General features: G+C 53.3%; 3 protein-coding genes across 18 annotated transcripts in view; 2 read left to right on the top strand and 1 right to left on the bottom strand.

Annotated features, from left to right (window-relative positions):
- LOC132216034 (saoe class I histocompatibility antigen, A alpha chain-like) overlaps window positions 1-13602 on the top strand; it is a 51640-nt gene extending 38038 nt beyond the window's left edge. For both annotated transcript variants that reach the window (XM_059665059.1, XM_059665057.1), the window contains one exon: window positions 13296-13602. In XM_059665059.1, the coding sequence (XP_059521042.1) occupies window positions 13296-13300 (5 nt within the window). In that variant the 3' untranslated portion in view covers window positions 13301-13602. The remainder of the gene's footprint in view (window positions 1-13295) is intronic.
- LOC132216037 (popy Class I histocompatibility antigen, A-1 alpha chain-like) overlaps window positions 1-26156 on the bottom strand; it is a 296300-nt gene that overhangs the window by 269902 nt on the left and 242 nt on the right. For 2 of the 10 annotated variants that reach the window (XM_059665064.1, XM_059665065.1), the window contains exons 2-7: window positions 25840-26124; window positions 25283-25558; window positions 24471-24746; window positions 24266-24367; window positions 23803-23835; window positions 23614-23661 (exon numbers count right to left, since the gene is read on the bottom strand). In XM_059665064.1, coding sequence (XP_059521047.1) covers window positions 23614-23661; window positions 23803-23835; window positions 24266-24367; window positions 24471-24746; window positions 25283-25558; window positions 25840-26124 — 1020 coding nt within the window. Of the gene's footprint in view, window positions 1-15653; window positions 16801-16969; window positions 20966-21294; window positions 21328-23158; window positions 23467-23613; window positions 23662-23802; window positions 23836-24265; window positions 24368-24470; window positions 24747-25282; window positions 25559-25839; window positions 26125-26156 lie in introns of those variants that run through there. The other 8 variants (XR_009448693.1, XM_059665063.1, XM_059665067.1 and 5 more) reach the window with 8 other exon arrangements.
- Window positions 10405-26156, top strand: part of LOC132216030 (saoe class I histocompatibility antigen, A alpha chain-like) — a 107730-nt gene continuing 91978 nt past the window's right edge. For 2 of the 6 annotated variants that reach the window (XM_059665018.1, XM_059665019.1), the window contains exons 1-6: window positions 10405-10553; window positions 10669-10953; window positions 11184-11459; window positions 11998-12273; window positions 12397-12498; window positions 12929-12965. In XM_059665018.1, the coding sequence (XP_059521001.1) occupies window positions 10460-10553; window positions 10669-10953; window positions 11184-11459; window positions 11998-12273; window positions 12397-12498; window positions 12929-12965 (1070 nt within the window). In that variant the 5' untranslated portion in view covers window positions 10405-10459. Of the gene's footprint in view, window positions 10554-10668; window positions 10954-11183; window positions 11460-11997; window positions 12274-12396; window positions 12499-12928; window positions 12966-13099; window positions 13148-13295; window positions 13603-26156 lie in introns of those variants that run through there. The other 4 variants (XM_059665020.1, XM_059665021.1, XM_059665022.1 and 1 more) reach the window with 4 other exon arrangements.

Genomic DNA, 26156 nt, shown 5'->3' with positions numbered 1-26156 from the left:
GTTTGCTCACCTTCTTGGCGCTATGTGTTTTAACCAAGGTCACCTCTCTGAGAAAGGTTGTTTCCCCAGGTAGGGATTTTCCCCTGAAGTTAGGGAGGGAATAAAACCCCTTAACTAAGTGCCAGGCGGGTAATTAATCACTTTAACTACGAACAATCACCCTTAAGCTACAGAATCTTTTCTCCCTGGAATGGAGATAAGAAACGCCCTAACCTTTGGAATAGAGATTGAGAGGATTGGAATCAACTGGTATAAATACAGATGTAACAAGACAACAGGACACAGAACCTAGACACAGAACCAAGAGACAGAACATGGCAAAAGATCCTGGACAGAAACTGGTCACAGAACCTAGAGACAAAACCTAGGGAGAGAACATGGCAAAAGATCCTGGACAGAAACTGGCAACAGAACCTAGAGACAGAACCTGGCTACAGAACCTGGATAGAACATGGCAAGAGAACCTGACTAGAACCTGGTGACTGAACCTGGCTGGAGAACCTGGACAGAACCTGGCTGGAGAACCTAGCAAGAGAACATGGACACAGACCTGGCTGGAGATCCTAACCAGAACTTGGCTGGAGATTGTGGCTAGAGATCCTGGCAAGGCTGCTGATCAACTGAACGCTGTCTCCATGTCATTCCTTCTTCGCCGACTCCCTCCACACCTTTGAGGACCCCTGGACCTGCTGGGGTTGGACCCCAGCAGTGGATGAGACAGACACTCTGGGGTGGGGGGCACTCCGTTCTCCCAGCATAACCACCACCCACCCTAACCCTGTTCCCTATTGGCCCCATACTCTGTCAGTCTTGCTGCTTGTCTCAATAAATATTTCACGATCCAACCCTTATCCCTTGTTTGTCCTCTGTTGTCCTTTATTTCCTTGCAAAATAGGGAGGTCCCAGGACAGTGGCCAGATTCCCTACAGAATACCCAGTGCCATGTGGATGTCAGATACACCACATTTTTTATTTTCTAAAAAAATACATATATATATTTGTATGGATTTCAGAGGGGAAGGCAGAAGGAACAGAGAGATGGACATATCATTGATGAGAGAGAATCATGGATCAGCTGCCTCCTGCACGCCCCTCTGCGGGAGTTGGAGCCTGCAACCCGCACATGTGCCCTTGAATGGAATTGAACCTGGGACCCTTCAGTCCATAGGCGAAAGCTCTATCCACGGAGCCAAACCAGCCAGGGCCACAGCATTTTTTAGATGTGTGTGTGTTCTGAATTATTCTTTTATTTGACATTTGCATTTCACTGAGCATTGTTTTTTGAGAGAGAGAAATCGTTTTTTGAGAGAGAGAGAGAGAGAGAGAGAGAGATTGGTTGCTCCCTGTAGCACCTGGACTGAGGATTGAGCCCACCACCCAGGCTTGTACCCTGACTGAAAATGGAACGGGCAACCTTTTGCTGCACAAGATGATGCTCAACCAACGGAGCCTCTCCCGCACCCGGGCTTGGTGGCCACACCCAGATATAAGGGTTTGCCTGGTGTGGGGTGTGGCTCCCCAGGGGGTTCTCCTGTATGACTGACTCGGCTGGGTCAGAGCTCTCTGGTTGCCCAGTGTGGTAACCGTGCTGGCTGCTCCGTGGTGACTCCAGGTCTGCAAAGTCTCTTTGAAACCAGTGAGTCCACTTCAGTGGCTGGAACACCCACCTGGACGCCCAGTCCACATGGCATGGACCCTGCTCTGTGTCCGGGAGGTCTGCTGGTCACCACCGTGGTCCCCACACCTGGACATTGTCCTGGGGGGAGAGTTAGGACTCCAGAGGAGGGTGAGTGGGGACCACCTCTCCAGCAGTGGCCCCCGACCACATGCATCCACATAGCTGGGCAACTTGTTGGCAGTGAAAACCTACTGAAGCAGCCCTGTTGGTTTACTCAGTGGTTAGAGGCTCAAACCGAAGTGTCCCCAGTTCACTTCCTACTCAAGGGCATGTACCTCGGTTGCAGGTACAATCCCTGCCCAGGTTGGGGCACAAGGGGAGGCAACCAATCCATGTGTTTCTCTCATGTCGATGTTTCTCTCTCTCCCCCCGTCCCTTCCACTCTCTCTAAAAATCAATGGAGTCCTGGCTGGTTTGGCTCAGTGGATAGAGCATTGGCCTGCAGATAGAAAGGTCCAGGGTTCAATTCCAGTTAAGGGCCCATGCCCAGGTTGTGGGCTCCATCCCCAGCAGTGACCGTGCGAGAGGCAACCAATACATGATTCTCTCTCAGCATTGATGCTTCTATCCCTCTTTCCTTCTCCTTCCTCACTGTAATCAATAAAACTATAGTAAAAAAAAATAAAAATCAATGGAAAATATATCTTCAGGTGAGCATTTGGAAAAATATTAAAAATAAAACCTCCGGAAGCAGAAACTCGGGGCATGGGTCAAGCAAGCTGGTGCCCTGAGCCCCCCAGGTGGTGGTCCTACTGTGCTTCCTCAACCACAGCCGGTCCTCCCTGGTTCCCACACCCGAATCACTTGGGGCCTCATTTTGGGTTTGTATTGAAATGATTACAGCGTCACAGGAAGTGGTAACACTAACCCAGGGAGGTTAAAAAAATAAATAATTCATGTACTAAAAAAATAAATTAATGCCTGCACACCACAGGAGGTGAGTGTATTTAAGCATCAGAAAGGGGACAGGATGGTGGGCCTACTCCCCTGTTTCCTCCGTTCCAGCTCTTTTCCGAGCCCACGGTGACTCTGGTCTCAACAGAATCAGCATCTCTCCATCCAACTCTCTCTGGAACTCTGTTATGTTTTTCTCGTTAATCCTCACCCAAGGTTATTTTTCCCATTGGTTTTTGTGTTGTTTTTTTTAAATTAAATCTTTATTGTTCAGATTATTACATTTGTTCCTCTTTTTTCCCCCCCATAACTCCCCTCCTCCCAGTTCCCGCCCCACCCTCCGCCCTCACTCCCCACCCATTGTCCTCATCCATAGGTGCACGATTTTTGTCCAGTCTCTTCCCGCATCTCCCACACCCCTTTCCCCCCCAAGAATAGTCAGTCCATTCCCTTTCTATGTCCCTGATTCTATTATAATCAACAGTTCATTCTGTTCATCAGATTATTTATTCACTTGATTCTTAGATTCACTTGTTGATTGATGCATATTTGTTGTTCATAATTTGTATCTTTACCTTTTTCTTCCTCTTCCTCTTCTTAAAGGATATCTTTCAGCATTTCATATAATCCTGGTTTGGTGGTGATGAACTCCTTTAGCTTTTCCTTATCTGTGAAGCTCTTTATCTGACCTTCAATTCTGAATGATAGCTTTGCTGGATAAAGTAATCTTGGTTGTAGGTTCTTGGTATTCATCACTTTGAATATTTCTTGCCACTCCCTTCTGGCCTGCAAAGTTTCTGTTGAGAAATCAGCTGACAGTCGTATGGGTATTCCCTTGTAGGTAACTGAGTTACTTTCTCTTGCTGTTTTTAAGATTCTCTCTTTATCTTTTGCTCTTGGCATTTTAATTATGATGTGTCTTGGTGTGGTCCTCTTTGGATTCCTTTTGTTTGGGGTTCTCCACGCTTCTTGGACCTGTAAGTCCATTTCTTTCACCAGGTGGGGGAAGTTTTCTGTCATTATTTCTTCAAATAGGTTTTCAATATCTTGCTCCCTCTCATCTTCTGGCACCCCTATAATTCTGATGTTGGTACGCTTGAAGCTGTCCCAGAGGCTCCTTACACTATCCTCGCATTTTTGGATTCTTTTTTCATTTTGCTTTTCCGGTTGGATGTTTTTTGCTTCCTCGCATTTCAAATCATTGACTTGATTCTTGCGCTCCTCTGGTCTGCTGTTGGGAGTCTGTATAATATTCATTATTTCAGTCCGTGTATGCTTAATTTCTAGTTGGTTCCCCAACATAGCATCGAGGGTTTCATTAGTTTTCTTGTAGAGCTCATTAAGTTTATCGGCGGCTTCTAAACAGTTCTTGAGAGACCTTAAAAGTGTGGTTCTGAACTCTATATCTTCCATTGACAATTTTGTCCTGTTTCTTTGTCTCCGCATTTTGTTATGCTTCCTTGGTGCACCCCCTAGTGGTCTTTGTTCGCAGTCTTATAGTTAAATCTTGATTGTTGTAGCTAATTCCAGGGAGGGTTTGACCTCCAGGCCAAGTGGCTATGAGAATCAGCTGTGTCAGCAGTGAGAGAACTTCTGTCCTCTAGGGAGGTGCTAATCTAGCCTTTGCCTGAGGCTATCCGGCAAATGCCTCTGTGCAGGGCTTGGGCAGGGCGGGTCGCACAGGATCAGCAGGGTGGGCAGGAGAGAGCAGTTATGGCGGCTCTCAGTCCTGTCCCCAGGGGCTCTGCCTCTCTGAGTCCCAGCACCCGCTGCAAAGCTCGGAGAGAAAGCTGCACTCGCTCTGACCGAAGCCAGACAGTCCCGCTTCTCCTGTTTGAGTCTGGGTCCCTAAAGACTCGCCGGGATCTGGTGCTCAGAGTCTGCGACTCCCTCCAGATTGAAAACAACAACCGCGCCCTCCGCTGCCAGCCCGCTCCACGCACTCCGCACCTCAGAATTTGACTTCAGCACTGCGCCTCCTCTGAGTGTCCGTATGCGTTTCTCTTTCCTCCTAGTTGTAGGGCTTCCACTCAGCCAGCGTTCCTGTGGTTCTGGGTGATGTCCCTTCCGTTTTTTGGTTTCACTTTTGAAGTAGTTGTTCAAAGCAGCAAACTCCGGCGTTAACCTATGTCGCCATCTTGGTTCTCCCCATTGGTTTTTGAGAGAAATAGGAATGGAGGTAAGGAGAGAGAGAGAGAGAGAGAGAGAGAGAGAGAGAGAGAGAGAGAGAGAACTATTAATTTGTTTCAGTTATGCATTCATTGATTCTTTTTTAATATATATTTTTTATTGACTTCAGAGAGGAAGGGAGAGGGAGAGAGAGAAAAACATCAGTGATGAGAGAGAATCATTGATTGGCTGCCTCCTGCACAACCCCCATTGGGGATGGAGCCCTCAATCAGGGTATGTACCCTGACTGGGAATTGAACCGTGACTTCCTGGTTCATAGGCTGATGCTCAACCACTGAGCCACGCTGGCTGGACAACATTCACTGATTCTTGTATGTGCCGTGACCAGAAATTGAACCTGAAACCTTTGGGTATCTAAACAATGGTATAACCAACTGAACTGTTTAAACTGTTTAAATTGTTCTACCCAGCCAGGGTTGAACAGTTTAAATCAGTGATGGCGAACCTTTTGAACTCGGCGTGTCAAAATTTTGAAAAACCCTAACTTAACTCTGGTGCTGTGTCACATATAGAAATATTCATAATTTTTTTTTATATTTGCAACCATAGTAAAAAAAATTATATTTTTGATATTTATTTTATATATTTAAATGCCATTTAACAAAGAAAAATCAGCCTAAGTATGTATAAAATGAACAAAAACAGAAAAACAATGTACATTTAGGAAAAAATGATAATAAAAACAATGGTAATCGAATGGTAGGAAAACTATAAATTAGTGACATTTTTGGTGTTGAATTTGTCTGCTAATTCTTTGATTGCAGGTTCATACTTGGTGCACTTCAGGGCCAAGCAAGAGCCACTAACTTCATCTGTTAGCCTGTTTCTTTTGTTTGCTTTAATATTATTTAATGCTGAGAAAAAGTCTCACAAAAAAATGTTGATGAAAACATTGTTAGCAAAGCCATCGCTAGATTTTTTTATGTCGCTAAAAGTGCCAGGTACTCTGTTCCAAGCTCTCAAAATTTCTTGTTCATAGTTGCACTCTTCTTCATTATTCAAATGATTTCGTTCCAGATTTTCAAGTTTCGACCTTAAGTCGACAAACACATGAGTCCAAATGCTACCTTGAAAATCTGCAAGTTGCATCTCTAAATCATCAATTTGCATCCATTGGAAATCCTTTAATTCCAAAGTACTGTGAACAACTACATCCAGATACCTAATTATTTTAATGGTCTGTTCTACGCTTCTAAATTGGTTGAATCTTTCGCTGAACTATTCAAATAATGAGTTTACTATATAATGGTACATAAGTATGGGCTCCATTACACTCGGTGTAGTGGCCTTCTCGAAATACTCTTTTATCCGAGGAAAATACTCATAAGTTTTAGTTTCAATATCTCGCTTGAAAATTTTAAGTTTATTTTTCAAAGGTTTGACGTATCCAAACATCACGTCAATACTTTTGCCAAAACCTTGTAATTTTAAGTTCAGTTCATTCATATGAACAGAGAGATCTGTAAAAAACATCAAATTGCTGACCCACTTATGATCATTGATCCGAGGAAAGTTTGCCAGATCCTTATTGTCAATAAATACCGTCATTTCTTCAAAGCACTCCACAAATCGCTCAAGTACTTTACCTCGACTCAGCCATCTCACATTATTGAACATCAGTAGTCCACTGTAGGTTGAATCAACTTCCTGTAAAAGTGCAGAAAATTCTCGCTTGTGAAGGGGCCGAGAAGCTATAAAATTCACAATTTTTGTTACAACGACATTAAATCATTCAATTCTGAGAATCCCGATTTGGCACACAACACCTCCTGATGGATAATGCAATGGAAAGGTACAAGTGGATGTCTAATAGCTTCCATAAACAATTTTAGGAATCCCACATTTTTTCCCACCATATTTGGTGCCCCATCTGTCGTGACTGACACAATTCTAGAGATATCAATGTTTAGGTCACTGAATGTTTTTATAACAACCTTACATATTTCATTTCCTGATGTACTTATTGGCACTGATTCTAACTTTATCAACTCTTCTCTCATTGTGAGACCATCAGAATATCTAGCAATAATGGCCAACCGAGCATTTGATGTGACATCAGTAGCTTCATCAAGAGAAATAAAAAAATATTTACAACTATTTAAGTCTTTTTTTTAATTGATGTTGTACGTTTTTGTTAAGACCTATTATTCTTTGATAGTCTTTCTACTGAGTGGTAACTCAGAAATTCTTTTAATAATATCATCTTTATTTTTCATATCGTGAAATAGAGCTGGTGCACATCTTAGAAATGTTTCCTTAATAAAGTCTCTGTCACTGAGGGCTTTTCCATGCTGAGCTATGGAGTGAGCAATACAGTAACTTGCTGATGTTAAATTTGTAGAGCGTCTTAGAAATTTAATGATGGAATTTGATTGACTTTTATAGAGGTATAGCTGCCTAGAAATGTATTCTTTCCTTTCATCGATACTTTTTTTTCAAGAGCTGAGAATGATTAGTTTCAAAATGTCTCTTTACATTCCACCTTCTGCTTACTACCGTTTTATTACACAGTATGCACAATGATCTGTTGTTTCTGTCGACAATGCCCTATATCTCGGTCCATATGTCTTGAAAGGGTCGGCTACAGCTACTTCCACTTCCTTTATCATTCAATCTTGCTTTTTAATTTTTTTTATTATCCATCACAAGGCTGCAGAAATAAGTAAGTATAAATCACGGCGTTTTTTATAAAAAGTTGATAGGTTTCTTACCTATTAACTTTTTGCAGTGTTGTTGCAGTGACTCCTGGTGCAAAACAATTCAAAGATAGTATGTTTAACCAACAAATATATGGTCCTGTAATCAATTATCTGACACGCAGAATGTCTCGTCGAGCACTATTGCACTGTATATCTTTGTCTTCTAATGAACATGGTGTTCAACTGTGTCCGTATGCCAAATGCAACCGAACACACGGGAAGCTTACTGGAGGCACACGTTGACTATAATGAGGTCATTTCCAGAATTGGGCGTTTTGTCACTTGAGTAAAAATAAAATGTCATGAGTAAAGATTAATCTCTTTATAGTGCAATTCTTAACCTTTTTATATTAATGTCAATATTGGAACAATGTATCTTGGATGTTTTCCCTAAGATATGTATCTTTGCTACACAACACCAATGTACATGTTTACATCCGGTTTTAGAAATGCATTATTGATCATGAGTAATGTGAGTAATAATATTACTCGAGTGATACCCAACTCTGGCCATTTAGAGAGACAAATATTTGAATTATGCAATTCTTTTGTCTCTGTCGTATGTGCCACCCAAAATGAATTCGTGTGTCACCTCTGACACGCGTGTCATAGGTTCGCCATCACTGGCATAGCCCATGATTGCAGCCCATGTTGAGTGCCAGAGGGAAGGGTGGGTGGGAACTGGGTGGAGGTGGGCAAAGTGGGGGGGAAGAGATGAGGACACCTGTAATAGTGTCAACAATAAAAATAAAGTTAAAAAACATAGTTTTGTTGAGGTAAAATACAAGTCACATGAAATTTACCATCTTAACTATTTTTAATAGATTTTTATTGATTTCAGAGAAGAAAGGCGAGGGAGAGCGAGATAGAAGCATCAATGATGAGTGAGAATCATGGATCTGCCGCCTCCTGCACATCCCCTACTGGGGATTGAACCTGCAACCTGGGCCTGTGCCCTGATCTGGAATCCAATCGTGACCTTCCGGTTCATAGGTCAATGCTCACCACTGAGCCAAGCTGCCTGGGCTTTTTTATTTTTTATTTATTCTTTTTACAGAATTTTTTATTTATTGATTTTTTACAGAGAGGAAGTGAGAGGGAGAAGGATAGAAATTAGAAACATAGATGACAGAGAAACATTGATCAGCCGCCTCCTGCACACCTCCTACCGGTTAGGGCCCATGTTTACATTTAAAAAAAAAAATTGAGCCCTAGCTGGTTTGTCTCTATGGTTGGAGCATTGGTCTGCGGACTGTAGGGTCCCAGGTTTGATTCAGGTCGAGGACACATGCCCAGGATGTGGTCTCAATTCCCAGTAGGGGATGTGCAGGAGGCAGCAGATCCATGATTCTCTCTCATTATGGTTGTTTCTATCTCTCTCTCCCTTTCCCCTCCTCTCTGAAATCAATAAAAATATATTTTAAAAATTTTTATTTCAGAGAGGAACTGAGAGGGAGACAGAGATGGAAACATGCATGATGGGAGAGAACCATGGATAGGCCGCCTCCTGAAAGCCCCCCACTGGGGATCTAGCCTGCATCCCAGCAGGTGCCTCACAGGGAATGGAACCCTGGCCTCCTGGTTCACAGGTCAATGCTCAGCCCTGAGCCACACCCGGCCTGGCCCATGTTTACGTAACAGAACGAATGGCACAGACACTAGGATTGCTGAGATTTGGGGAACTGGCTCACACTTTCTCAGTAATGAACATGAGTGCCCAAGCTGGTTTGGCCCGGTGGGTAGAGCCTCAGCCTCCAGACTGAAGGTCTGATTCCAGTCAAGGGCACATGTCCGAGTGGTGGGCCCAATCTCCAATGTGGGCCCAATCCCCAATGGGGCGAGCTGGAGGAGGCCAATCAAAGATTCTCACTCATCATTCATGTTTCTATCTCCCTCCCTCTCCTTCTTCTCGGGAATCAACAAAAATATATTTTTTAAAAAATGAACATGAGCTTCTCCCTTCAGGAAATATCACCTGGCAGGTGCCAACTGACAGTCCTGTTGTCTTGATACAATGTCAGCCCCCAAGAAAAAACCAGAATGTTGGAACAGGTGTGTGTCCCACCACGGGAGCTGGACCGCTCCCCAGTGTTGACAGCTTTCCTAGGGGGCTCTGTGGGAACAGCAACACCTGTGAGCTTTGATGACGTGATTCAATGCATCAGCACGGGAAGGTCTCTGGGACTTAGAGACACAAGGCATCACTTTACATCACCTGCATGAGGACCAGAGCCACCCAGCAAGACAGCCCTGGGGACTGTGACAGAACAGAAACTATTCAATATCCCCGAGCCAGCGGGCCAGGTGGTTGAACATTGACCTATGAACCGGGAGGTCAGAGCTCAACTTTTTCTCAGAGCACATGCCTGTGTTGTGGGCTCCATCCCCCGTGTGGGGCGTGTAGGAGGCAGCCGATCAATGATTATTTCTTATTATTGATGTTTCTATCTCTTCCTCTTCCTCCTTCTCTGAAATCAATATAAAATATATAATTTTTAAAAACATGACTCCTGTTACCATCTCACAGGCAGTGACATGCGACCTGGATTAATAACTGTCTCACCCTGTGTGATCCCTGAGGGTCACTGTGATGACGTCACCACACACAAGGTTATCCGGGCGCCTGCCTGTGTGTGAGGCCGCACAGAGATGGTGACACCAACACCTTGGAAAGTCCCTGAACAGCACAGCGCCCGGGCCAGGCCTCGGGGACAGGGTGACGGCGCCCCGCGCGGGAGGAGGGGCAGGACCGAGGCCCAGGGCCCAGGCCTGCGCTCAGGGCTCCGCAGGGACAGAGTCTGGGGGGCAGCTCCGTGTGGGGACTCCCCAGCGCCCTGGTTTCACTTCTCCTCTCCCAACCTGTGTCGGCGCCTCCTTCCTGGAGACTCGTGACGCGGCGCCACCTCTCACTGCCATTGGCTGACTGGTTTCCAGAGCAGCCAATCAGCGTCCCCGCGGCTCCCGGGTATAACTCCTCCGCGGAAGCGCCCGGACTCAGATGGTCCCCCCGACGCCGACGATGCGAGTCCTGAGGCCCCCCACCCTCCTCCTGCTGCTCTCGGGGGCGCTGGTCCTGCCCCCCAGCTGGGCCGGTGAGTGCGGGGTCGGAGGGGGCGGCGGTGCGGGAGGAGCGAGGGGACCCGGCGGGGGCGCGGGGCCGGGAAGGCGCGTGTCCAGCCCCGGCCCTGCCCCCCGTCCGCCCCCCAGGCCCCCACTCCCTGAGGTATTTCAGCACCAGCGTGTCCCGGCCCGGCCGCGGGGAGCCCCGGTACCTCGAAGTCGGCTACGTGGACGACACGCAGTTCGTGCGGTTCGACAGCGACGCCCCGAATCCGAGGATGGAGCCGCGGGCGCCGTGGATGCAGCAGCCGTGGGTGGAGGAGGAGAGGCCGGGGTATTGGGACCGGGAGACGCTGAGGGCCAAGGGCAACGCACAGACTGACCGAGTGAACCTGCAGAACCTGCGCGGCTACTACAACCAGAGCGAGGACGGTGAGCCGCGCGCCGGGCCCGTCACGACCCCCCTCCCCACGGACGGGTCGGGGTCGCCCCGAGGGTCCGGGTCCGAGCGTCACCCCGAGGCGGCGGGACCCGTCCGGCCCCCACCCGGGAGGAGCCCGCGGGGACTGTGACCCGATTCCACTTTCACTTTTAGATTCAGTCCCCGCGGGGCGGGCGGGGCGGGGTGACCGCGGGGCGGGCTGACCGCGGGGCGGGGTCAGGGTCTCACACCATCCAGTGGATGTTTGGCTGCGACCTGGGACCCGACGGGCGCCTCCTCCGCGGGTACATGCAATACGCCTACGACGGCGCCGACTACATCGCCCTGAACGAGGACCTGACCTCCTGGACCGCGGCCGACACGGCGGCTCAGATCACCAAGCGCAAGTGGGAGGCGGCCGGTGATGCAGAGCATTACAGGAGCTACCTGGAGGGCCTGTGTGTGGAGTCGCTCCGCCTTTACCTGGACAAAGGGAACGAGACCCTGCAGCGCGCAGGTACCAGGGGCCCTGGGGCCCCCCCTCTCCCCGGGGCTGGGGCTCCTACAAGGAGACAGGACAGGGGGTCAGTGTCAGACACCCCTCCTTGGGTCAGGGAGGGAGCCCCCTGGATGTCAGGTCAGGTACCAGAGGGACCCCCTCCTCTCAGGGACAGTTAGGGGTGCAGGCCTTCTGGGGTGCAGGGAGACCCCCCTGAAATAACCCATCAGCGGTTCCCATGGGCCCTGCAGGGGCTCTGGGAACCGCCGGGACCTTCCCTCTCAGGCCTTGTGCGCTGCCCACACCCACTGTGTCTGAGGCCTCACCCCAGCTTTTCTGAGTCACGTGGCCTCCTGCCCTGGGCTGTGTCTCTCTGATTCTAGAACTTTCTAAAGACTAGGAGGTCCTTCCAGGTGCCTTAGTCCAGGCTGGTGTGTGGGCTGTGTGCTCCCTCCCCCACCCCAGGTGTCTGTCCACTCTCAGGATGGTCACATGGGCGATGCTGGGGTGTCCCATGGTGGATGCAAAGATCCTGCATTTTCTCCCCTCCCCTCAGACCCTCCAAAGGCACACGTGACCCACCACCCCGTCTCTGCCCGTGAGGTCACCCTGAGGTGCTGGGCGCTGGGCTTCTACCCTGCGGACATCAGCCTGACCTGGCAGCGTGACGGGGAGGACCAGACCCAGGACATGGAGCTGGTGGAGACCAGGCCTGCGGGGGATGGCTCCTTCCAGAAGTGGGCAGCCGTGGGGGTGCCCCCTGGACAGGAGCAGAGATACACGTGCCATGTGCAGCACGAGGGGCTGCCCGAGCCCCTGACCCTGAGATGGGGTGAGGAGGGGCCGTGGGCACAGAGCCTCTTCTCAGGGCAGCAGGGGCCCTGGGGGACCACAGTGGGGTTGGGGCTGAGGCCTGGGGTCAGGGCCCTCACCCTCCCTTCCCTTCTCTGCCCAGAGCCGCCTTCTCACACCTTCATCATCATCATGGGCATCGCTGGGGGCCTGGTTCTGCTGGGAGCCGTGGCTGGAGCTGTGATGTGGGGGAGGAGGCGCTCAGGTGGGCAGGGGTGGGGTCTGAGTCTCTGTCCCACTGGGGGTCCAAGCCCAGGTAGACGTGTGTCCCGCCTCCTTCATGGGAAGCACCCTCCCCACGCGTGTGATGGCCAGTGTGGGGCTCTGTGCTCACACTTACTCTGCACTGAGGCCCGTGGGAAATGAGGGACCCACTTATCACCTGATGATGCTGGTGGTGGAGACCCCATGCCCAGCAGCCCCAGGTCAGAGGGCAGGTCCCTGCTGAGCACAGACCTCCAGGAGGGCGGTGGGTCCAGTCTCCACACATGCACTTCCCTCAGGTTTCCTGGTCCTGCCCTGGGTCTGTACACAGGGTTCTGGAAACTTCTCTGGGGCCCAGGACTAGGCCTTCCTTTAGGACCTCATGGCCCTGCCTCCTCCCTGGTCTCTCACGGGATGTTTTCTTCCCGCAGGTGGGAAAGGAGGGAGCTACGCTCAGGCTGCCAGTGAGTATGGAGGGGGGACCCCTGAGTCCCTGGGACAGTGCAGACGGGAGTCATGGGGGACCCCCCCTCCCATAGTTCCTCCTTAGTCTCCTGCCCTGGGGCTCTGACCCTCTCCTGGTGTGTCTCCCCGCCCCCCAGGAAGTGACAGCAGCCAGGGCTCTGATGTGTCTCTCTCAGCTTGTAGAGGTGAGTCCCTGCCATGGGGAGGGGTGGGCAGAGGGGAGGACTGGGTGGTGGGGAGTCTGTGGGACACCGTGAGCATGAAGTGGACTCTGAGAATGTCACCAATGACAGCCACTGACCTGAATGTGCTCATGATGCTTGTCCTCCACAGCGTGAGGCCGCTGCCGTGTGGGGACTGAGTGATGGAAGATGTTCACGCTCCCACTTCCTGACTCAAGAACCTCTGATTGGGGGGCTGGCCTGCTCTGCTCCCCACACTCTCCTGTCAGCAGAGGCGGGCTGGGCCCTCCCCATCCCTGCCTTTCCTCCCTGGGGCTCTGAGCTGCCACTTCCTGCTTTGTATTGAAATGAGACTGGATTGACCTGGTGTTTTCATTCTTGCCGTGACGGGTGACGGGTAATTAAAGGAGACCCTTTAATTAATTATTTTCTCAGAGGAAATAAATGGAAGCACCAAGAATTCTGCGGATTCCTGTGTGTTTTGTGCTCTTTGCAGGGGGGACGGGAGAGGCTGTGAGGACGGAGCATGGTCGGGGCCTGTGCCCAGGTGGTGCTCAGTGCGTCGTGGGCTTTGACGTGGTCACTCCTCAACCGGGTCACCTCTCCTGGCCTCTGACCTTGTCCCTCAGTGTTCCCTGTCCCACCAGGACCTGCGCTCACAGGGACACACAGGCCTTGTCACTTGTTCGAATGAGTCACATCTCCAGGCCCCTCGTCATCCGAGGCTCAGGTCGGGGTCAGGCCCTCAGAACCTCTCTCTTGGGTGGTTGTTGTTTCTTTGCTTTTGTGGATATGATGCCTGTTACTGCGTTTGTGTAGGCGTTTTGGTCTCATTCTCTGGGTGTCCCCGTCTGACAGTATCAGGGCTCATTGTTGCCGTCATTGTCCCGCTGGCCCAGGGGTCCGTGCGCACAGGACTCTGGTTGGAGAGATACATTTCAGGCTCCTCCTGCTCTTGCCTCCTTCTAGGGCCTGAAGGTTCCAACCCTCTGATCAGCTTGGTCTTTCTGGGGACCAGCCCCCACCCTGACTCTCTCCAGGACCCTCAGCCAAGAGCCATCTCATCAGCATCCCAAAGACCCTTGTCACTCACGATATGCCCAGGGTTTTAGGAGCTCAGTGCCAGGAGTCAGGGGCAAAGACCAGACACTTTCTCAGATCCATTCATAGCAACAGTGTCCCAATAATTGAAGATGCTGGCACCTTACTAGAGTCCCACCTACTCATGAACACTGTGTCCAATCCATCGTCCTCTGAGGATGGTTACATGGCCCGGACACTTAGAAAATTGCCCAACAGTTGTAGTCAGAGGAGAACTTGCATTCAGCCCTCATGTGACATTGCTGCCCACCTCCCAGCACTGAGAATGACAGAGTCAGACAAAACCAATTGTTCACAAGAATGTGGACTCGTTCTGTCTCATATGTTCCTGGTGGGAAAGTGAGTTGTTCCAAACCTGGTGGAAAATGCATTGGCCGCACTCCCTGCACCTGGAGACGGAGAGCAGGATGGGGTGTCGGGGAGTCAGAGGCTGAGCGTCACCGACAGGATGACAGGAGATCACACATGGGACAAGGGAGAGAGTGAAAGGCTCAGAAGGACAGATGGACCGAACGGAGAGACACCTCAAAAAGGGTGGAGAAAAGACAGCCCCTACCCATGTTGGTGAGAATGTACTTGTTCTCCAGAAAGGGATTTTCAGCCCTTACATACCTCAAACTACTAAAATATATTTAAAATAAATAAATAAATAAATAAAGCCAGCCTGGTCTGCAGGCGATGGAGACCCGGTCGCAGACCCGTAGGATTCTGCTTGGCGGGAGCTCGCTGCCATCTGTCCTCCTCCCTCACGCCGTGGGGTCACCGTCACCCGTGAGAGCCATCGGAAGCTGTGAGTTCCGAGCCGTGGGAAGCGGCTGGACCTGGAGGGTGAGGGGGGTCCAGGAGGTCACGGCTTCGGGGTGCGTTTGGAAGTTGGGACTGAGATGGCAGGGACCAAGCGAGGGCAGCCCAGGCTGCTCCCCTCACTCACCCGGCAGGTGGGGTGGGGCCTGGCATTGCCCCTGTTCCAGGCCAAGGGCCAGATACACGGGAGGGGGTGCAGGGGAGGAACTACAGAGCCCATGGCCAGACCCCAAGGAGGTCGGACAGAAGGACCCCCCCCGCCAGCCAGGCCCGTACAGACCTCTGGGAGCACAGCCTGGCTCCTGGTCACAGCCCAGTCTCCAGAACCACAGCTCCGGCGGCCCTGGTGCGGAGCCGGCCCTTTCCCTGCCTCTGAGAGGGACGTGGGGTGACCTGGTCCTGGGGCCCCAGCGGGTGTGCGTATCTCCCGGTATCTCCCGCGGGTGGAAATGGGGGAGCCTTCGCCTCCATCACCTCTCACCGGGTCCCCTCTCCAGACTCAAGGGCAGGAATGGCTGCCCAGGCGCTGGGTGGGTTCCCCAAAACCCCTCTCCCCCACCACACTCGCGAGGGTGGCACCCCCACAGAACCCGGGACTGGCTGGCACCTCATCAATGACTTTCTTTCTGGGCAGATGCTGGTGAATTGTTTCCACGCGCTTCTCAGAGCCAGCATCTCCGTCCCCCTCCTGCCTTCCTGGGTCGCAGACCATGGAGCCCGCTGCCAGGCCCCTCCCCTGCCCCCAGCTGCCCCTCTGCCCAAGGAGCCCAACCTTGCTCCTCTCCTGGGCCCCTGGCCCGCCTCATTGCCCCCCACCCCCATAGGGTGTGTGCCCGAGTGAGGTGGGGCAGGGGACAATGCAGAGGCCCCTTCCACGGGGGGGCGTTGGGGAGGGGGCGGGCGGGGGTCAGGAGGGGTGGGCGGAGGGGAGATCTGGGTGCCTCCACTTCTCACTGCCCTTTGCGAACTGGGACAAAATTCAGAAGAAAAACTCACGCTACTTTGAACTCAGGAAAAAGGTCAAGTCCACTCGGAACAGAAGCTCCCCCAGCCCCAACCCTGGGCAGCTCTGCCCGCTCACCGGCCCCGGCCCCTGCTTCCAGCAAAAGGGGGGTTTGGGGCAGAAACAGCTGGGAAGGACCCGAGGACATTGGGGTGCAGGTCTGCTTAGACCAGGGAGGAGCCAGGCGGGGGAGGGGCGGCTCCTGGTGGCCAGGGGGGGCTGGAGGAGGCAGCCGGCAGCACCATGGCAGGCGGCTACCCCAGAGGCCAGGGTGGAAAGGGCTCCCCGCCCTCAGGAGCAATCATGGCTCCTTACATGTCTGTGGAATGAGTCCATGGTTCTTGGCGGTGTGAGGAAGGCCAGCTGTGGCCACCCCACTGCTGCCATGTGGAGCTCTTCCTCCAGGCCCCCATCCTTCTCCTGTCAGTCTCTCACCCCACAGACACCCCTGAGCACCCAGATTGTGTGCCGGGCTCTGACTCCGGGGAACTCTGAGTCACGGAGAGTAGACAGCGCCACTGAGCAGACTCTGGAGTGAGGAGAGGAGGCACTGCAGTGAGTGCTGACGCCTGTAGCTGAGCTGTCCTGGGAACGGACAGCACACATCCTGGCTGCCTCCACGAGGTATCATGGGATTTGTCTGCAGGACAACATCACACCGACCACATGCGTGTGGGGCCATGAGATAAGTGCACAGGAGACCCAGACGTGCCCAGTGAGTCCTGAGCTGGGCTTCTGCTGGTGTTTCCTGGAAGGGAGAAGCAGTTTCTCACAAGGGCGGAGCAGGCATGCCCAGGGCACCCTACCTGGGTTCAAATCCCAGCTCAGGGCTCATTCCCTGTGTGACCTCAGGACAGTCACACACCTGCCCCAGGCCTGTTCCTTTTCTATGAGCAGGTGTGATGGTTAGTACCCACCTCGGGCACCTGTGCTGGACAGTGGTGGTAACAGTGGAGATCTTCCCGGGGAGGCCCTGTCCTGGCTCTCAGACATTTTTTTCTTGCCTTTTTATTTTTATTTTATTTTATTCTAACTTTTTTTGTTGTTGATGATGGTTGTGGTGCTAAACCTCACTGGAGGATATATTTTCCATTGATCTTTAGAGAGAGTGGAAAGGAGGCAAAGAGACAGAGAGAAATATCTGTTGAAAGTGACACATTGATTGGTTGCCTCCCCCAAGCACAGGACCAGGGCCCAGGATCCTGCTCCCAACCAGTACATGACCTTGACTGAAATGGAACCCAGGACCTCCATTCAGTCCATTGGGCTCAGTGACTGCAGACCCATACCTCTCCCCTGCAGGTCCCAGGACAAGCATCTCCGAAGCACCCACATCTTTCATTCCAGTGTGACTGGGAAGTGGTTCCTCAGGAGCAGGAAACCTGACCGCCACCATTTTTGGGGGAAGTTTCAGACCAATCAATGAACACAAGCTCGGATAAAAAAAAGTATTTGGAGAAGGCCACTACAACGAGTGCAATGGAGCCCATACTTATGTACCATTATATAGTAAACTCATTATTTGAACAGTTCAGCGAAAGATTCAACCACGTTAGAAGCATAGAACAGACCATTCAAATAATTAAGTATCTGGATGTAGTTGTTTATAGTACTTTGGAATTAAAGGATTTCCAATGGATACAAATTGATGATTTAGAGATGCAACTTGCAGGTTTTCAAGGTAGCATTTGGACTCATGTATTTGTCAACTTAACGTCTAAACTTGAAAATCTGGAACGAAATCATTTGAATAATGAAGAAGATTGCAACTATGGGTCTGAAACATGGTGTCTGTTGGTCTGACATGAGGGGCTGTGGGTGTGACATGAGGGGCCTTTGGGTGTGACCTGTGCCCTTGGCCCATGCCCCCTGAAGCCAGGGGCCCAGCTGGGAGCAGCACCCACCTCATAGCCCAAGACCTCCAGCCGGCTTCCAGCACCAGCTGCACCCCTTCAGGGACCCTCTAGAATGTTCTGGTCCAGCTGGGCCTCCAATGACCCCACCCCAACCTGTGTCACTCGGAGCAGAAGGGGGGCCGCTGAGCGCTCAGCCCTCAGAACAGGAGTCAAGGCTGTGACTGTGGGATTGTGGTTTCCCGGCCACAGATGCCGGGAGCACAGCCCATGGGAGTCCCTGCTGTGCCCGTTCCCATCATTCCCTGTCCTTCCTGTCGCACTGTGAGCATCAGGAGAGCTGGGGGTTTTTTCTTTGTTTGTTTTAAAATGTTTTTATTGATTATTAGAGAGAGTACGAGAGGGGGGAGAGAGAGAGAAAGAGAGAGAGATGGAAACATGGATTGGCTGACTCCTGCAAGCCCCCTACTGGGGTTGGATCCCAAAACCCCTCATGAACCTAACAGGGCATCAAACTGGGGACCTCCTGGTGCGCGGGTCCATGCTCAGCCCCGGAGCAAGCCCTGCCGAGCAGTCGGCTAGCCCCATGGTCGGCAAACTGCGGCTCACGAGCCACATGCGGCTCTTTGGCCCCTTGAGTGTGGCTCTTCCTAAGCCTTAGGAGACCCCTAATTATGTTAATAACAGTGTACCTACCTATATAGTTTAAGTTTTAAAAATTTGGCTCTCAAACGAAATTTCAATTGTTGTACTGTTGATATTTGGCTCTGTTGACTAATGAGTTTGCCGACCACTGGGCTAGACCATCTGGGTGTTAGGGCCCTTGATGTTCGCACAACGTCAAAGGCGCAGAAGCACCCATTTCTCAGAGAGTCACCATCCTTCGGCAGCGCAGGGATGACTGTGAATGGATGGAACGCATCAGAGCAGCGCGCTGTGCCCCTGAGCCTCCCCATGCACCCTGTCAGTTATACCTGCAGCCCTTCTAGAAGCTCCTGCGGGCTCCCTGGCCACACTGGCCTCCCGCGGAGGGGCCCTGAGCAGTGTCGCTGTGAATATCACAGCAACTGCCATCCACAGGTTAGATCGTCAATAGTCACGCCCAGCAGCACAGGGTCCCAGGCGCTCCACGACCCTTAAAATCAGCAGCAAGGGACACAGAGCCAGGAGGCAGGAAGCAGGACATGGCAGGTCTGCATCAGCCACGTGAGCGTCCCCTGAGGCAGGGACACAGAGAGCAGAAATGGAGGGCAGCAGGTGGCAGTGGTAACGGGGCCGCCAGCATCAGGGTGCTGGGGGGAAGGGGCCTCTGGTCTCAGGGGATCGCACGGGGAGGCCTTGCAGGGGAGAAAGTGCCACAGGCCAGGGGGTGACTCTGTGAGGGACACACCATGGAGACACCGGCTCGGGCCAGAGGGACAGTGACCTTGGCAGCAGAGATGGACCCCAAGATGGCAAAGCTCATGTTACACCCCGAGTGGGAGCAGAACCCCGTGTCTACATTTCAGTGATGAACTGGAAACCCAGGTGGCACCTCTATCCCTGGCACCTTCCACACTGTCTCACAGGGTTTATCCATCCCATCAGCCAAATTAGAGGATCAGCCGTGTAAAAACAATGCAGGTGTGAGAAGCAACTCACTGAAAACCAAGCTCTTACCTGGATTTTCTCTGTAACACGACAGAGTCTCACAGAAATAGGAATGGACTAAACCTACAGAAAATGGGTAAAACAACTCTTCATTCTCCAAAGTGTTTATCTTCCTCTAGAAAATAACATTTCCCCTCACGCAGGAGTGATGTGACCCAAGTCCAACATCAGAACTGTGCCAATGGAAGGCGGGTATTGCTCATATCCACGCTGAGATAAAATGTACATAAAATCTTCAATATTCCTTAAAAAAGAGGGACTTCTTTCAACAGCTGCACTGCTCAAAGGGAAAACGTATTTCCTGAATAATTTCCATGTAACTTTATTAACCTCCTTAGATTAGGAACTGACTTTAATATCTCACAGGGCAGCATTCATTTCACATTGATTGTTGGGGATTTAATATGATAAATGGTATTGATGAAATGATTACCGAATAAGGATCATGATTGATGATGTCTACATATTTGTCACCTCAGCTGTGATTTCAAGAACCCAGGAGTTCCAGGGCCCCTCAGGAGCAGCAGGGAGGGGCTGACAGGGGAGAACAGGGCCCTAGAAGGAGGCAGGAGCAGGAGGAGCCTGAACACCCATCTCTCCACACCACGGGGTCCTGTGTGCAGGGAGCCCTGGGCCTGTGGGACAATGACGGGCAAAATGCCTCCAGTGGCTATAAGATGGGGACACCCAGACAATGAGACCAAAGCTCTCACACAAAAGCAGGAACAGGCAGACTATCCACCAAAAAAAGAGAAATAAAAACACCCAGCAGATGAGGGTGGAGGGCGGGACCCTGGCTTGAGCCCAGGCTGACCTGCCCCAGGAGGCCTCGCTGTCCAGGGTCCTGGAGACGCGCTGCATGAGGACACGTGGCAAGGCCTGGGGGAGGCCTGAATCCCTGTGACCACAGGTCCTGGTGGGACAGGGTTCCACTGAGGGACAAGGACAGAGGAGCAGAGAGGTGACCCGGCCGAGGAGTGACCACATCAAAGCCCACGATGCACTGAGCACTGACCAGGCACAGGCCCCAACCACGCTTCCTCCTCACAGCCCCTCCTGTCCCACCGGGGACAGGCTCAGCACTGCAAACACGTGGCTTCTGGAAAGTTCTCAGTGCTTCCATCCCTTTCCTCTCAAACTTTATGATCTTCTCCTTTAATCAACCCATCAACGCTCCATGGCAAGCAATGAACAAAGTCACATCAGAGACTCATTTCAATAATGAGCAGGAAGTGGCAGCTCAGAGCACCAGGGAGTAAAGGCAGGGATGGGGAGGGCCCAGCCCAACTCTGCTGACAGGAAAGTGTGGGGAGCAGGGCGGGGCCAGCCCCCCATCAGAGGTTCCTGAGTCAGGAAGTGGGAGCGTGACCATCTTCCATCACTCAGTCCCCACAAGGCAGCGGCCTCACGCTGTGGAGGACAAGCATCATGAGCACATTCAGGTCAGTGGCTGTCACTGGTGACATTCTCAAAGCCCACTTCATGCTCACAGTGTCCCACAGACTCCCCACCACCCAGTCCTCCGCTCGGCCCTCCCCTCCCCTCGGTAGGGTTTCCCCTGTATAGGCCCAGAGAGACACATCAGAGCCCAGGGCAGTGTCATTGCCTGGGGTGGACACAACAGGACGGGGTCAGACCCAGGACAGAAGATTCAAGGAGAAAATATGGGGAGTGGGTTACTACCCCTGGCTCCCATCTGCACTGTCACAGGGTCTCAGGGGTCGCCCCTCCATACTCACTGGCAGCCTGAGCGTAGCTCCCTCCTTTCCCACCTGCGGGAAGAAAACATCCCGTGAGAGACCACGGAGGAGGCAGGGCCATGAGGCCCTAAAGGAAGCCCTAGTCCTGGGCCGCAGAGAAGTTTCCAGAACCCTGTGTATAGACCCAGGGCAGGATGTAAGTCTTTCTCGGTCCGTCCTGCGGCTGCCTGACCTGCCTTGGCATTTAGTCTCCTCAAACTCCAGAAGAAATCAGCCATGGTTCTGAGGACCTGCCGTCATCCTGCCCTCCCTACACTGTGTTGGGCAGGAATTCAGGTCACGGCTGGGAAAACGAGTTATGGTTTCTTGTCACTATTTGTTTGGGGACTTGATGGAGTCAACCGCTTTCTCTATAAAACTCCTACCCTGTGCACAAGAGTAAGAAACACATTCTGTGAAGTAATGAAAGGTCACAATGCATCGGGAAAACGTTCCCTTCCTTCTATCCAGGGGCCGTGTGGAGTCACTGATTGAATTGGAGGCCTGTGGTCCCTTCACTCCTGTCCAGGGAGAGTTGCCAACAGGTACCCCTCGGCGTCCCGTGAGAAGAAACTCTCAGGTGCCATTCCCACCTTTGTGTTTCTACATCAACTGCTTCATCCTGATTTCCTGACCCTCCAATGGAATTGCTTCCCTTATCTCACCCGTCTCTGCTCAGGAATGTACAGGTGGCCCATGGGGCAGAGTGACTCGCCCTAAACTCCAAGATATGTGAGATCCCTGTAACCTCATTAAATCCTCTCCTTTTATTATTTCTTTCAAAGGGGAGGTGGGAGAGTTGGCATCTGGAATAACTTTCCCGGCTGTGACAGCCCATGTGTGGCACCGCATTGGGAAGCATTGGGGGACACGGTAGGAGTGCCCAACCAGTGAAAGGGAGCCATCGTGTAAGTTGGGTGGTTTGAGGTACACAAGGGCTGAAAATCCCTTTCTGGAGAACAAGTACATTCTCACCAACATGGGTAGGGGCTGTCTCTTCTCCACACTTTCGACAACAGGCGTCTCTCCGTTTGGTCCATCTGTCCTTCTGAGCCTTTCACTCTCTCCCTTGTCCCATGTGTGATCTCCTGTCATCCTGTCGGTGACGCTCAGCCTCTGACTCCCCGACACCCCATCCTGCTCTCCGTCTCCAGGTGCAGGGAGTGCGGCCAATGCATTTTCCACCAGGTTTGGAATAACTTACTTTCCCACCAGGAATATATGAGACAGAACGAGTCCACATTCTGGTGAACAATTGGTTTTGTCTGACTCTGTCATTCTCAGTGCTGGGAGGTGGGCAGCAATGTCACATGAGGGCTGAATTCAAGTTCTCCTCTGACTACAACTGTTGGGCAATTTTCCTAAGTGTCCGGGCCATGTAACCATCCTCAGAGGACGATGGATTGGACACAGTGTTCATGAGTAGGTGGGACTCTAGTAAGGTGCCAGCATCTTCAATTATTGGGACACTGTTGCTATGAATGGAGCTGAGAAAGTGTCTGGTCTTTGCCCCTGGCTCCTGGCACTGAGCTCCTAAAACCCTGGGCATATCGTGAGTGACAAGTGTCTTTGGGATGCTGATGAGATGGCTCTTGGCTGAGGGTCCTGGAGAGAGTCAGGGTGGGGGCTGGTCCCCAGAAAGACCAAGCTGATCAGAGGGTTGGAACCTTCAGGTCCTGGTTTGGACAGGTAACACGGAGGGACAAGGTCAGAGGCCAGGAGAGGTGACCCGGCCGAGGAGTGACCACGTCAAAGCTCACGATGCACTGAGCGCCACCTGGGCACAGGCCCCGACCACACTCCGTCCTCACAGCCTCTCCTGTCCCCCCTGCAAAGAGCACAGAATACACAGGAATCTGCAGAATCCTTGGTGCTTCCATTTATTTCCTCTGAGAAAATAATTATTAAAGGGTCTCCTTTAATTACCCGTCACCCGTCACGGCAAGAATGAAAACACGAGGCCAATCCAGTCTCATTTCAATACGCAGCAGGAAGTGGCAGCTCAGAGCCCCAGGGAGGAAAGGCAGGGATGGGGAGGGCCCAGCCCGCCTCAGCTGACAGGAAAGTGTGGGGAGCAGAGCAGGCCAGCCCCCCAATCAGAGGTTCTTGAGTCAGGAAGTGGGAGCGTGAACATCTTCCATCACTCAGTCCCCACACGGCAGCGGCCTCACGCTGTGGAGGACAAGCATCATGAACACATTCAGGTCAGTGGCTGTAACTGGTGACATTCTCAGAGTCCACTTCATGCTCACGGTGTCCCACAGACTCCCACCACCCAGTCCTCCCCTCTGCCCTCCCCTCCCCACGGCAGGGACTCACCTTTAGAAGCCGAGAGAGACACATCAGAGCCCTGGCCGCTGTCACTGCCTGGGGGGTGGGGGGGGACACACACCAGGAGAGGGTCAGAGCCCCAGGGCAGGAGACTAAGGAGGAACTATGGGGGGGGGGTCCCCTATGGCTCCCATCTGCACTGTCACAGGGCCTCAGGGGTCCCCCCTCCATACTCACTGGCAGCCTGAGCGTAGCTCCCTCCTTTCCCACCTGCGGGAAGAAAACATCCCGTGAGAGACCAGGGAGGAGGCAGGGCCATGAGGTCCTAAGAGAAGCCCTAGTCCTGGGCCCCAGAGAAGTTTCCAGAACCCTGTGTACAGACCCAGGGCAGGACCAGGAAACCTGAGGGAAGTGCATGTGTGGAGACTGGACCCACCGCCCTCCTGGAGGTCTGTGCTCAGCAGGGACCTGCCCTCTGACCTGGGGCTGCTGGGCACGGGGTCCCCACCACCAGCATCATCAGGTGATAAGTGGGTCCCTCATTTTCCCACGGGCCTCACTACAGTGTAAGTGTGAGCACAGAGCCCCACACTGGCCATCACATGCGTGGGGATGGTGCTTCCCGTGAATGAGGCGGGACGCACGTCTACCTGGGCTTGAACCCCAGTGGGACAGAGACTCAGACCCCACCCCTGCCCACCTGAGCGCCTCCTCCCCCACATCACAGCTGCAGCCACAGCTCCCAGCAGAACCAGGCCCCCAGCGATGCCCATGATGATGATGAAGGTGTGAGAAGGCGGCTCTGGGGGGAGAAGGGAAGGGAGGGTGAGAGCCCTGACCCCACTGAGATCCCCCAGGGCCCTGCTGCCCTGAGAAGAGGCTCTGTGCCCACGGCCCCTCCTCACCCCATCTCAGGGTCAGGGGCGCGGGCAGCCCCTCGTGCTGCACATGGCACGTGTATCTCTGCTCCTCTCCAGGGGGCACCCCCACGGCTGCCCACTTCTGGAAGGTGCCGTCCCCCGCAGGCCTGGTCTCCACCATCTCCATGTCCTGGGTCTGGTCCTCCCCGTCACGCTGCCAGGTCAGGCTGATGTCCGCAGGGTAGAAGCCCAGCGCCCAGCACCTCAGGGTGACCTCACGCGCAGAGACGGGGTGGTGGGTCACGTGTGCCTTTGGAGGGTCTGAGGGGAGGAGAGAAAATGCAGGAACTGTGCATCCGCCATGGACACTCCAGCAGCGCCCATGTGACCATCCTGAGAGTGGACAGACACCTGGGGTGGGGGAGGGAGCACACAGCCCACACACCAGCCTGCACAGAGGCACCTGGAAGGCCCTCCTAGTCTTTAGAAAATTCTAGAATCAGAGATACAGCCCAGGGCAGGAGGCCATGTGACTCAGAAAAGCTGGGGTGAGGCCTCAGACACAGTGGGTGTGGGCAGCGCACAAGGCCTGAGGGAGAAGGTCCCGGCGGGTCCCAGAGCCCCTGCAGGGCCCATGGGAACCGCTGATGGGCTATTTCAGGGGTGACTCCCTGCACCCCAGGAGAGCCTGCCCCCCTAACTGTCCCTGAGAGGAGGGGGTCCCTCTGGTACCTGACCTGACATCCAGGGGGCTCCCTCCCTGACCCAAGGAGGGGTGTCTGACACTGACCCCCTGTCCTGTCTCCTTGTAGGAGCCCCAGCCCCGGGGAGAGGGGGGGCCCCAGGGACCCTGGTACCTGCGCGCTGCAGGGTCTCGTTCCCTTTGTCCAGGTAAAGGCGGAGCGACTCCACACACCGGCCCTCCAGGTAGCTCCTGTCACGCTCTGCCACACCGGCCGCCTCCCACTTGCGCTTCGTCATCTGAGCCGCCGTGTCGGCCGCGGTCCAGGAGGTCAGGTCCTCGTTCAGGGCGATGTAGTCGGCGCCGTCGTAGGCGTATTGGTCGTACCCGCGGAGGAGGCGCCCGTCGGGTCCCAGGTCGCAGCCATACATGCTCTGGAAGGTGTGAGACCCTGACCCCGCCCCGCGGTCAGCCCCGCCCCGCGGTCACCCCGCCCCGCCCGCCCCGCGGTCACCCCGCCCCGCCCGCCCCGCGGTCACCCCGCCCCGCCCGCCCCGCGGGGACTGAATCTAAAACTGAAAGTGAAATCGGGTCACAGTCCCCGCGGGCTCCTCCCGGGTGGGGGCCGGGCGGGTCCCGCCGCCTCGGGGTGACGCTCGGACCCGGACCCTCGGGGCGACCCCGGCCCGTCCGTGGGGAGGGGGGTCGTGATGGGCCCGGCGCGCGGCTCACCGTCCTCGCTCTGGTTGTAGTAGCCGCGCAGGGTCTGCAGGTCCACTCGGTTAGTCTGTGCGGTTCCCTTTAAGTTCCGCGTGTTCCGGTCCCAATACCCCGGGTACACCTCCTCCACCCACGGCTGCTGCATCCACGGCGCCCGCGGCTCCATCCTCGGATTCGGGGCGTCGCTGTCGAACCGCACGAACTGCGTGTCGTCCACGTAGCCGACGGCGAAGAAGCGGGGCTCCCCGCGGCCGGGCCGGGACACGATGGTGTAGAAATACCTCAGGGAGTGGGGGCCTGGGGGGCGGACGGGGGGCAGGGCCGGGGCT

The sequence above is a fragment of the Myotis daubentonii genome, chromosome 15 (genome assembly GCF_963259705.1).
Source record: "Myotis daubentonii chromosome 15, mMyoDau2.1, whole genome shotgun sequence".
NCBI lineage: Eukaryota > Metazoa > Chordata > Mammalia > Chiroptera > Vespertilionidae > Myotis > Myotis daubentonii.
This window is presented reverse-complemented; position numbering and strand designations above follow the sequence as displayed.